This window comes from Larus michahellis, chromosome 3, assembly GCF_964199755.1.
Source record: "Larus michahellis chromosome 3, bLarMic1.1, whole genome shotgun sequence".
In the NCBI taxonomy this organism is placed as follows: Eukaryota; Metazoa; Chordata; class Aves; order Charadriiformes; family Laridae; genus Larus; species Larus michahellis.
This window is the reverse complement of record NC_133898.1, coordinates 120,680,634-120,693,194: the sequence shown is the minus strand read 5'-3', so window position 1 is coordinate 120,693,194 and position 12,561 is coordinate 120,680,634. Positions and strand designations below refer to the sequence as shown.

The following is a 12,561-nucleotide window of genomic DNA, read 5'->3' as shown; positions in this document are numbered from 1 at the left end:
TTGGGGTTTCTTTGGACTTAAGCGGTCTCCTAAGCAACTGCTGCCCCAGGAGACGCTGGACATAGCTCTTCAGCTGCAGACCAGCTCCTGGCAAAGCCCTGTGCATTGTGCGATCCTCTCACTTGTTTAGTTGTTTACGGGGCCTTCTCTGCACACCTTTGAAGATGCCCTGATATTATTATTTACTGCATGTGTTAGATTTCCCTTTTCTCAAGCATCGCTTTGCATGGTTTCACTAGTGCTTGCAAATCTATTTGTCTTCCATCTCTTTTTGCGTGTACTGATCTGTTAATAGAAATAAGTTTATCTTGTGTGCTATCATAGGTGTCTTTTAGGTGTTCGAGTATTTTAAAATAAACCACGATTCTTACAACTGTGTAGAGATGCAAACCACTTCTTTTTCAGATTGCAATTCCTGGTAATGTTCGATTAAGATGTATTTCCTGGAATAAGGATCAAGGTTTCATAGCCTGTGGTGGAGAGGATGGATTACTGAAAGTTTTAAAATTAGAAACACAGACAGGTAAATGATACTTTTTTTTTTTAGAACAAAATCCACCACTTCATTATTTTAGGCAGAAAGCTGTGTATTTTTTTTTTTAAATAAATACATTCCAAGAAAAGTAAAATTTAATGTATTTTCAAATTCTTTTAAACCTTCTGCATGTAACAAAATGTGATAGCTACAGTTTTTGTGGGTTTTTTTTGTTGTTGTTTTTTCCTCTGAAAAATTGCTAGACTGTAAAGAGTATATGAATTTGGGTGATGGATGTGAATAGCAAACACGTTGAACTGAGGGACAGAAAATTCATTCTGCAGTTACAATTTACATGCTTGTAGGTGAATAATTTTATCTGTGTAAATAGTGATTAGAGCTGCAATATTGATAGCTAAGCACTAATATGTATGGTTTATTAGGTTTATTTTATAGCTATTTTTGTTATTTTTAGATGAAGCAAAAATAAAGGGACTTGCAGCTCCTAGCAATCTTTCTGTGAATCAAACTCTTGAAGGTCATAGTGGTAAGTGTCTTTGGGCATTTAATGTATTTTTTTTAGAATAAAAAAGGACAAGATTTTGTGAAGCTGATAGAGTAATTTTGCTATAACTTTTTATTATAAGCCTGAAATAAAGATTATCAGTATTCAACTTGGATATGTAACAGCTTGGCTAGCTGTTTTTACCATATTTGTAAGATGCTGCTTAGAAACGGTTTCAAGATGTTTCAAGTCAAGTTTTTATGGGTAAGATCCCATATGAGACTTGAGGGTCTGAAGAAATGTGTGCAAAGAGAGTGTAAAATGTGTGTAAAAGAGTGCTCTTTTTGGTAGTTGTGAGAGAGATTTTTGTTTTAAAAGTGCAGTGCTACTGAGGATCAAACTACTTAGAGGAAGTAAAAAACCAAAACTTCCTACGACAGTAAAGTTTTGGCAGCTTCCCAGATTGACGTGTCAGAGGCAGTCAGAAACTGCAAAACTATAATTTAGGTTTTTGCATATTGAAGCAATATTTTGAGCAGAATTTGGAGAGGATGTTACTCAAGTGGGTGAATACGGAAGCAAAAGGAGCGGTTTAGCAGAATTTTGAAAGAGGAAGTGAGTGATACAGAAAGAATGCCTAAAATTAAATCAAAGTCAGTGGTGCACATTTCTGAGATGCTCCAGGTTTATTAAGCCGTCTGTGGTGGTTTTATTAACTTATTTAAATGGTGTAAATACAAAATATGTATAATTTTCTAGGTTCTGTGCAAGTGGTGACATGGAATGAACAGTATCAAAAACTGACTACCAGTGATCAAAATGGACTCATCATTGTGTGGATGCTGTATAAAGGTATTCTACAGGACAAATTGGAGATGGGATAATATTCCATGTTGTGAGAAATGTTTTTTCTTTTTTTTCAGCAATTTTTACAGTTCTTTTTCTGACTTTTTGTTTTGCAAACTGTAAAGCTCAAAATAGATTTAAAACCCTTTCCAGGTTTTTATTGTAGTATTTGTCTACATTTTTCATAGTGTAGTCGCGTATAAAGAGGCATTTGTCCTGCAGAGCTACCTTAGGAGAAGATATCAGTTCTTAGCCATGTGCTTGGTAAACTGCTCTAAATTTCTTATTTTCTTATCTCTGTTACTTTATTCCATTAGAAGAAAATAGTATATTGAAGAGGGAAAAAAAAAAAAAGCAGCAGTAGTGTAGGTTCTGTTGTGGGTATCATTGTAATATTTAAACAGTTCTGCAAAGTGCATCAAGCACAGACATACTGGTAGAACTACAAGAACTTAGTAAACCTGCATAGAACATTAATTAAATACTTTCATAAAAGCAATCTTTAGAAATGCTTAATTAAGGCAGTGAACGAATATGACTAACCAGTGTATTGTCGTAATTGGCTTTTATTATTTTTAACCTTAATTAATTTGAAAGCCAGAAAATCTCTCAGTTACATTAACCGCTTTCTAACACACGTGGGAAAGAAAAAGAAAATAAAGGGTTTCCTTTTTCTCCTGGGGAGTCTTGTGTATTGAAAAATTCAAACAAATAAAAGGTCAGTATCTCATTTCAGGCATAAAGAGTATCACTTGATTAGTCTTTCTGCCTGATATGTGGTGGCTTCTGTCACATAAATCACCTTTTAGTTTTGGAAAAGAACCAGTAAATTACTTAATACATATTCTTATCAAAGGCGGTTGTTCCCTCCATTTCTCTTTTCTAGTGTATTCTTGTCAGTCTGAAATTATGTACGCACAGATCTCTTCCTGTAGGGCCCCTCTGGACTTTGGCTCCTCTCTCCGATTACTCATTTGTCAGGTTCTTTTTGGAAATAAATGTCTCGCATCTGAACACAGGGCTTCACAATAATTACTGTCTGTGTACTCTGGGGGACACTACAGCATAGTCTTGCTAAAGTTTTACTGAAAGGGCAGAACAACTTTGGTTTTAATTCCTTTCTAAAACACTGCTTCTGTAGCTTCTTGTTGCCTATTACATTGCAGTCATCCGTGTTTATCTCGTGTTTACTCAGAAGCAGACCATTCTCAGGTTTCTCCATTTATTTGAAAACCTAATTTGATTGCTTGGTAACTTTTATAAACTTCTTGCATGTCTGTATTATGTTATCTTTGTTGGTTTTTTTTTTGTTTGGTTGGGTTTTTTTGACTTCAGGAATTCATATTGCTAAGAAATGTCATTATCATCCTATTTTTAACTGAGAGTAATTTTCCTCTTTGAATTCAGTGATTAGGGTGTGCCTTGAATCCGCTAAAAGATTATGAAATCAGAAGTGTAACTCAGTTTTTCATTCACTACTAATAGGTGCTTGGTATGAAGAGATGATTAACAATAGAAATAAATCTGTAGTTCGAAGTATGAGCTGGAATGCTGATGGACAAAAGATTTGTATCGTATATGAAGATGGAGCTGTGATTGTTGGATCAGTGGATGGTAAAATTTAAGCTCTACTAATTGTTGTGGTATTACGTAGCTTTTGTTTTCAGTATTATGTACGTAGTGTCTGTTTGTCTAGTCAAATACAATTAATTGTTAATTTCTAATTGTTGCTTTGACTTTCCTTAGCTGTTTCATTTTTTTACATTGACAACATGCATCCTATTTTTAATTTTATGGTATATTTATTAAGTACAATGAATATTCTGTTCCAGGCAATCGCATCTGGGGAAAAGACTTGAAAGGTACTCACCTGTGCCACGTGGCCTGGTCCTCTGATAGCCAAGTTTTACTGTTTGGAATGGCAAATGGAGATATTCACATTTATGACAACCAGGGAAATTTTATTGTAAGTTTATGGTGGTATAATAAAGGTATTAATTTCAATAGGCATATAAAAACTTACATCCTTTTAATTTATTTCATGTTTGTTTAGTTGATGGACTTCAGTACTAAGAACTGGACAAGGTCTTGTGTACAAAATTTTTATGCAGCTGCAGCTTTTTAACATAAATATTTCTTTCTTGATATCTAAATGAATATCACATCAACTAATGCCTTTTTGCGTTGCAAGAGTTACTGAAAATGTAAAAATATGTGTGGTGATACCAATTAAATTAAATGAAGCTCATGTTAAAAGTACTATCATGCTTTTAGAAAAAAACAGTAATTTATTTTCCTATTGCTTCTGTCATTCTTTAATACATAAGGAATGTTACGTGCTTCAGAGAAGACCTTGTAGTAAGTGTGAAAAAAGAAAGGAAATAAGTATAATATTGGTGCATTCCTACAACTTCAGTTTACTTATTTACTTTTATCTACTTATGTGGAATATTGGAATATTACTATGATAAAATGCTAAACAGAAGTAAAATGTTAACTTTGAAAAGCACAATGTATTTGGAACTATGTTCTTGACTTTTAGATGCCTATTATGGTAAATTTTCTCCTCCTTTCTTTTCCTTCCCTAAGAAAGTATCTGTTACCCTTCCCATTTTCTTTTCTTTAACCCCCCACTGTATCTTTCTTCCCACTGAGTGAGTCAGTGTTTCTAGCATGTGCTGTAAATTACTGAAATTCTTGAAATAAGTTGTTGTCGCTCCCCCTGCCCCCCCACCCCCTCCATAGATGTGGCTGTGTGCTCCCCCCTCTCCTTCCCTCCCTTCCATGAGTTACCTGGTAGCCCCCCTCAAAGTGATCCAGGTGCACACTTATCTTTCAGAAAAAGACCTTACCTGTGTTACCAGATGTACAGGGCTAATTATTACAAAAGTAAACATCTTAATTGGTGTTCTAATTTGGACACTTATTTTTTCCATTTTTTTAAAAATATGTTATTCAAGAGACTTTTATTAAGAAAAAGCTGACAAAAGGTTTCTTTAAAAATCAAAATATGCTGTGTCCAGGAATGTTTTGAAATTATTTTTACTTTTTGCAAAATTCCAGTGGGGTTCCTTGTGTGTGTGTGCGCATGTGTGTGTGGTTTTCTTGGTTTTTTTTTGTTTGTTTGTTTTCTTTGTTTTTAAGTTACTTTCAAAGAATGAAAATGCCAACATTAAAGTACTTTTTTTGTAATTAAAATAAATAGTTTTCATATGCCTGATCTGTCTTTGAATAAAGAAGTTTTTCAAACTCTTTAAAATTTTGAGAATGTGACAATTTTTCTTGGGACAGGAAACAAATTTTGCATAGACATCTGGTCTTTTGCAAGGTATCAATAGAGATGTAAGTTATTCTTCTAAACGGCATGTTATATATGACTTTAAATAATTAACTCTTCTTGTTTAGGTGAAAATGAAACTGAGTTGTTTGGTGAACTTAACTGGAGCGTTCAGTATTGCTGGAATACATTGGTACCATGGTACGGAAGGCTACATTGAACCAGATTGTCCTTGTCTTGCTGTCTGTTTTGACAACGGAAGATGCCAGATAATGAGAGATGAGAATGACCACAGTAGGTACAAAATGCAGGGTGCTAATTACTCAGCTGCTCTTGACCCAAGAAGTCTACTTATGCTTATATTCTTAATGTTTGTTTCTTAAAAACTAGATCCTGTTTTAATTGACACTGGTATGAATGTTGTATGTATTCAGTGGAACCACTGTGGAAGCGTATTGGCAGTGGCAGGCTCCCTAAAAGCAACTTCTCAAGATAAAGATGTAAACATTGTGCAGTTCTATACTCCATTTGGTGAGGTAAAAATATTTAATATACTTACATGAATTAAATTTTTTTTGTTTTGTTTTTTAATCTTTGTATGTTTAGTCTATGTGGTCATTACTGGTGGAATTTGGATACCAAAGTGTAGGTGTTCAGTGTGTTTAACGTGCTCTAATGTATCTAGGATATCTACCTGGATCCAGAAAGATGACACAGGACCAGGTACCCTTTTAGAATAGCAAGTTAGTGGCCAGTGTGAAAATCTGAATGCATCTCATAAAACGCTAAATGAGGGAATATGTATAGTGTCTAACTTTGAACACCTAACTTGGATACCTGAGTTCAGACCATAATCAATAAGCAGTCTGGAATGCTTAGTCAGCAGTTAAGATGCTCATTTAACATCTGTGTATCAAATCTGGAAGTACTTGTCCTTCTCCGCTGTCTGTGTAAGAGACCCAGGCATCTCTAGATTAGGAGTTCAAAATAAGGCAGTGAACGCTCCGCTCTATTTTTATGGAATCAGTAAAACTAAGAAAACGGCATCTCGTATCAGTAAAAGCAATGGCTTATAAACCTCAGAAAAGGTAAATTGTTTCTAATCTTCATTTGTCTGTTGTTATTTTGTAAATGTCTTTTGTACTACCTGTCTTGCTCAATAGTTGAGAGACAACTTTCCTATGTATTTTTATTCATGGTGCTACCCCTGCCTTGCAAGGTAATTTCACTTTCCCTCCTAGTAATCTATCTGGAAATCAGGAAGTTAGTGTTAGGTGTCAGAGTGTGAGCACAGTTTGTCCCTTGCACAGAGGAAGTACTTGTCAGCCCTGCGGGTAACTGTGGTAAGGATCGAGCTGTGAGCTGTGCTGTGAAAGGGGTTAAGATCCAACATCCTCTGCAGGAGTTTCCTTAGTTGAAAGTATTAAACAGAATCAAAGGTTTTGGCAATGATGTTACATCTCTGGCTGCTAATGTCCTTCAGAATAACTGAAACAGGTGTTCCAGATTCTGTATCTAGTGTTTAGAAGTAAATTCTTTAGGCTTTAGAATTGTTTTGTACTAGTGCTGACATTCGGGTACAGACTTAACTTTTTGGAAGACGGTATCTTCTGTGAATAATGTGTGACCAGTATTTGGACTCGGTATTTGCATCTGATCAAAGGCATGAAACAGGTACTAAACTAAGTTCATTGATAACAGTTCATTTAGGCAGAAAGTTATGCCCTCAAAAGGAAAGTTAGATCTAAGTGTAAGTATCAGTGTTCTGCTCAGTAAAAACTTATGGCTTTTTAAAGCCTAAGATTATTCAAAATCTTACAGTAAATAGTAGATAAATGTATCCTTTATTATGTACATCTATATTATTTTCAAACAAAAAAGTTACCACAAACAAGTGCTCTGTGGTATTAAGGTTATAGTTTTTGAAAACGTTATTTTTTCAATTGTTTCCTTCATTCCTTCAAATTCTACTGCAAAATAAAGATATAAAAGGAAGATGGAAAGTGTATTTCTTTGCTTGCTCTTAAATTGTAAATGGACATCTAACTGCCTTTCTTAGACTTGTTTGAAAGGGACTAGAGAGGAGGAAAATGTCCATTGCCTCACTGCAAATTATGGGGCAACTCTGCAGCTGATTCATTGTATACTTTTGACATAGAATAGCTTTTATGTTTTTGTTTAAACTATCAGCTGTCGTTAAGGGTGTTGTACATCAACTGACTAATATTACATTTCCAGCATAAATAAAACTTCTGAGGGATGTCAGGTATCAGTACTATTGTGTTTATTTTAGTAGAGAGTGAAATGATAAAGGTGATTCAAATTACCAACCAAAAAAAAAATTGTTTATACTGTCAGTTTCCATCTATTATTTATTTTTGTAAGTTTGAACTATCACTGACTCCCGTTGTTTGTTTCTCTCTGACAAAAAAAGAATTGAGGCAAAAGAACACTTTATGGTAATGCATGTTAAAAATCTCCCCCTTTTTGTTTGCCTGTGTATTGCAATTTGGGAGTCATTATGGAGTACTGTAAAGAAGGTTTATGTTTGGTTTTCATTAACTATCAAAACTGTTGTTTATGAACTTCAGAGTGGTTTTCCTGTGATAAATTCAGAATATTTTCTTTTCTTGTTTTAAACAAGCATTTGCGCACACTGAAGGTTCCTGGCAAACAGATATCTGCCTTGTCTTGGGAGGGAAGTGGACTGAAGATTGCACTAGCTGTCGATTCTTACATATATTTTGCAAATATTCGTCCAGATTACAAGGTATGTTGTAATGTGGCACTTAAATGTATTAATACGTTTTCTGTTACTTATTCTTTTTCTGAATGGGTTGAAAAAGTAACTTTCACGCTTAACTTATGATTACTGTTCGATCAACACTGTTGACTTGAAGTTTTAGTGGAATGTAAGTGTCTGTCTTGGTGATGTAATGACTTAACCATTGTTTTCATAATGAATTTGTGATTTTATTTTCATAATAAGGAAATGTATGCTTTGTTAATATGAACAGAATTGAGCAGGAGTCTAAATTTGGTAGTGATTGAGGCTGTCATGTAGGTAAAGCTTCAGTGTTTTCATTGCTGTTTGGTTAAACTGAGTGGGCTAAGTGATACAATGGGAATTGTTTGAGCCTCACTTTTACTGTCATTTTTTTTAGTGGTGAATTAATTAGTTTGAACCAGGAGAACTGTGTAAAAACCTGAAAAGTAGAAATGAATGCAACCTGATAGGTGTACTTCCTACTTATAGTTCAATTCCCAATACACTTTTTACAAGTGTGTATTCAGCTAATTCTAAAATAATGTTTCTATCTTGTCTACCATATGTTTGGTTTTTTTGTTTGTTTGGTTTTTTTTTTTGAAGAATTAGAACTATTTCACTTAAATGTACAGTTTAACAAAAATAGTGATTACTGTCCAGCATACAGTATTGTATACTTTTTTCCCCAGCACAGGATACGTTCTTTAATCATCAGTGTGTAACCACTGTGATTAAAGAGAGAGAGTGTGTGTGTGCAATGTGAGGCACGTACTGCAACTATAGTGAAACGTCTCGTTCCACTGGGTTGTGAAAAATCATTGGTCAGGGAGTTATAAACACAAATCTGTCAGGAAGGAATCTCAAATAGTTTGTTGTAAATCTGCTGGAAAAGTCTTTGGAAATTTGAGCTGGAAATTAGTCTTGCAGGAAATGCTACCTAATGTTTATTCTGGGAGATGTGTAAAACAGCTGGAATGCAGGCCTGTTGCCTTTTCTTAAACTCATCAGTATCTATGAGGCCATGTGTATTTCAAAATCTGGCACAGTTTGCAAATGAATAATATTTTGAAACTGTAGTTTTAGAAATTGCATGTGTAAGCTCTCTCTCTCTTTTTTTTTTTTTTCCTTTTGCATATTTGAAGTGGAAAAAGATGTGCTCAAATTAGTTTATTTCTGCAGAAAGTAAACTTTTAACCTGTTGGAAGTATAATCAGTTTCAATATTAAATATTTTTATGGTGAATGGTATGTGTTGTCCTTCAATAAATAATACATATTACTACTGCTGTGTTCTTTATGATAATATCAGTAACTCCCTTTTAGGAACTAGATATTCTAAAAGGTGACAGTCATTAAATTGTAGTTTTTCACAGGTGTCATTAACTTAGGCAGGATTGGAATTAATGACCTGGAGATTAATTGTTAGTATCACATTACCAATCTACTGAATAATCCAGTTTCCTGTATCAAAAGATATCAAGTATTACCATAATAAGAGAAAAAGGATCCTAAATTATGACAGTAAAAACTATGAATTGAGATGATCGTTTTTAAAATATTAATATTTTACATGGTATCTTTTGGAGTGGTAATACTAATTTAGAATCTATAGCTCTAGTTACATTTCTTCTGATGTATATTACCTTGTTCAAACGTGCATTGTATTTCACTTTATTTTCTCATTATCCAGCTGTCTGGGGTCCTTTGCCACTTCTTGAAATCAGTTGTAGAACTGACAGACATATTTACAGTTTACTGACTTGTTACCTCATAACTTACTCCTTTCATATACATTTTCATATACATTTTAAGTTCCAGTTTGCATCTCTGGGAAGGATCCTGTGGGTAGTGCTCTCACTTGTCAAAAACTACCTTTATTGCAATGCTTTTATTTTTCTTCCTGTATCCAAAATGAGCTTCATTTTCTTGAAAATCCAAGTAGATCATATCAGTCAGGTCATGTTAATTTGCATATCTGTTGCCTCTCTGGAAGGTAATAAATAATAATAAATGAAGGAGGTAAAACTTCCAGGGCTAAAAATACGATGGCTCTCCAGTGTGTTGTGTTTATCCATGTCCAACTAATTCCGTTATTTATTATATAAGGCTGGATGGGGCTTTGAGCAGCCTGGTCTAGTGGGAGGTGTCCTTGCCCATGGCAGGGGGGTTGGAACTAGATGATCTTTAAGGTCCCTTCCAACCTGAACCATTCTGTGATTGTGTGAAAGCTGGATTTACTGATTTGTGATTCCCAGAATCATAACACTTTTTACATCTGCTAATTCCTGTTCCTCTGGCTAAACTCCAGAGCATTGTGTTTGAATTCCCATAGAACTTCAGTGAAAACCATTGGGTTCTGACAGTTTATTACCATTCAGTTTATACATCTATTCTAAAAGTTCTTTTGCTGATTCTTTAGTTTATCATCTTGCTTTCATTTCTTGTAGAGTGTGGGAACCCTTCTGGCAAGCACTCCAACAAGCTTTCTCCTCTTTTCTAGTAAATGCTGATGCAGAGAATTCTGTTATTTTTTTCTACAATTGCATCATCATCCTTAAGTGGTTTGTTTTATATCTCATTTGTTTGTCAGCTTTACCTTCTTGCTGAGATATTTTCTGATTCGGCTGTGTTAGACAGTGTTTTCATTATTAATTTCTATAATTTAAATCAGTTGAATGCAGTAAAATACATCTTCGTGATTTTTACAGTGTTTGGATATTCCATTTCTTCAAGGGCCTTTTAGCCCTTTCTCCTACTTGTTACATGAATAATTATATACTTCTGGGGGGAAGGGAGTTACTAATATGGAAGAGATGATGTGAGTTACTCTAGTGCTCTAATACAATTGGTCATTTTTGTCTGGTCCAGGAGTTGCACTGGTTGAGGTGTTTATTGTATTTCCCTTGGGAAATGAACTTTGGGTTTCCACATCAATAGTCACAGAGGAAGCGTCTTCATGGCAAAAACCATCTTCGCAGTGGATATTTCTGTAGACCCACTGAACAAGGAAGAAACAAGGGGAAGGGAGATCTTGTCACATTTTGGGGTTGATTCTCCAGTTCTGATTGTGATAGGTTATTCTGCATGATGGGAAGGCTTTTTTTGCCAGTTTAATATTATGCAAATAACTTACTACCAGAGCTATGTTGACATACTTTTAATACATACGTTCATCACTTGACAGGTAAAGAATATTGAATGCTGATGGTGTGTATGAAATAAACACTTTCTTTCATAGCTGTGAACAATTTATTCTTGAATTCTTATAATTTCTGATAGGTTTTATCAAAATTGTCTCTCTTGGCAGTGGGGTTACTGCTCCAATACAGTTGTTTATGCGTATACCCGACCTGATCGTCCGGAATACTGCGTAGTCTTTTGGGACACAAAAAACAATGAGAAGTATGTGAAATATGTCAAGAGCTTGATTTCCATAACAACTTATGGAGACTTCTGTGTTTTAGCAACTAAAGCAGATGAAAATCAACCTCAGGTAAAGTTTTGCTTTTAGTTTTCGCTTGAAATGCTCTGTTCCGCGTGTCAGTGCTTTACAGCCAGAATAAGATGAAATTCTAATAAAATTCTGAATCTGTCTCAGAGTGTGTCACTCAGTTGTCATTTGACAGAATGGCACTTCAGTGGGCTCAGTGTTTAAAAACAAAGAACCCCAATAAGCAGAAAAGTAATAGCAAAAATTTGCGTAACCGATTATCTGGCTCTATATTGTAACTACTTGTAGCCATTAGTAACTTAATGAAAACTGCAGCCTTCAAGATTAATGTTTCTTTAGTAATATTTAAAACATTTCTCCAAAGAGGAGCTAAAAGCAGGAGAGCATCAGAATGGTAACGAATATTTAATCAGTCAGAAGTGGAGAAAAAAAGGGGAATTTTTAAGGTGATATAAATCACGTTACTACAAAGCACTCCATTTGTTTGTTTATTTATTTTGATAAATGATATGATAAATGATACCATACGATAAATGTATCCTTTGGTTAATGTGTGGCTGGTTAGCATGATGCCAACTGTTACATGGTTTTTCTTACTGCTTTCACTTCTGAATTATTTTCTGTATCACTTGTACATTGCTTACAAAGGAGGAGCATGAGATGGAGTCAATTGGTGCAACGGTAAAAAAAAAAATGCTTTAGCGCTGTTTGGCTTGATTGTGCAATAAATGGTGTACTGTCATAGGGATTGGAAATACAGTACAATACACATGGCCCAAACTTTTTGGTGAAATTCAGTGCAATAAAATGAGATTTTTCTGGGTTGTATTTTTAAAAGAGCAAACAAGCAGGGGAGGGACTTAGTGTAACTTTCTTGAGCATAAATAAGAGATTTAATTTTAGCGTCTGAAAATTACAGATAATAAGCATCTTTTAGTTCTTTCAAGATGGTTCCAGTGTAATTATTAACACTGTGGGGGATCAGCTTTTAGGAAATGAAGTGCACGAGCTTATCCTTTGGGTAGCAGTTCATTAGAGTTGCTTTCTGAAAAACAGATTTGTTTTGCAATAGATTTGTGTCGTTAGAATTGTGATTTCAAGATGGCAAAATGTACAGCAATAACTGATGGGGCAAAAAAAGAGTAATTTCAGCAGGAACCGTTTAAAAGTATTGCAAGTCTATGTGAATGTCAGTAGTCACGAAGAACTTGATACCGATAGCAAGGCTTGAGCTTTCTGCT

At 34.7% G+C, this 12,561-nt stretch overlaps 1 protein-coding gene across 3 annotated transcripts in view; it reads left to right on the top strand.

Annotated features, from left to right (window-relative positions):
- Nucleotides 1-12,561, top strand: part of WDR35 (WD repeat domain 35) — a 43,047-nt gene that overhangs the window by 373 nt on the left and 30,113 nt on the right. For 2 of the 3 annotated variants that reach the window (XM_074581918.1, XM_074581920.1), the window contains exons 2-11: nt 406-523; nt 951-1,022; nt 1,740-1,832; nt 3,312-3,440; nt 3,659-3,792; nt 5,232-5,397; nt 5,494-5,639; nt 7,748-7,873; nt 11,177-11,362; nt 11,969-12,001. In XM_074581918.1, the coding sequence (XP_074438019.1) occupies nt 406-523; nt 951-1,022; nt 1,740-1,832; nt 3,312-3,440; nt 3,659-3,792; nt 5,232-5,397; nt 5,494-5,639; nt 7,748-7,873; nt 11,177-11,362; nt 11,969-12,001 (1,203 nt within the window). The remainder of the gene's footprint in view (nt 1-405; nt 524-950; nt 1,023-1,739; nt 1,833-3,311; nt 3,441-3,658; nt 3,793-5,231; nt 5,398-5,493; nt 5,640-7,747; nt 7,874-11,176; nt 11,363-11,968; nt 12,002-12,561) is intronic. The other variant, XM_074581919.1, reaches the window with a different exon arrangement.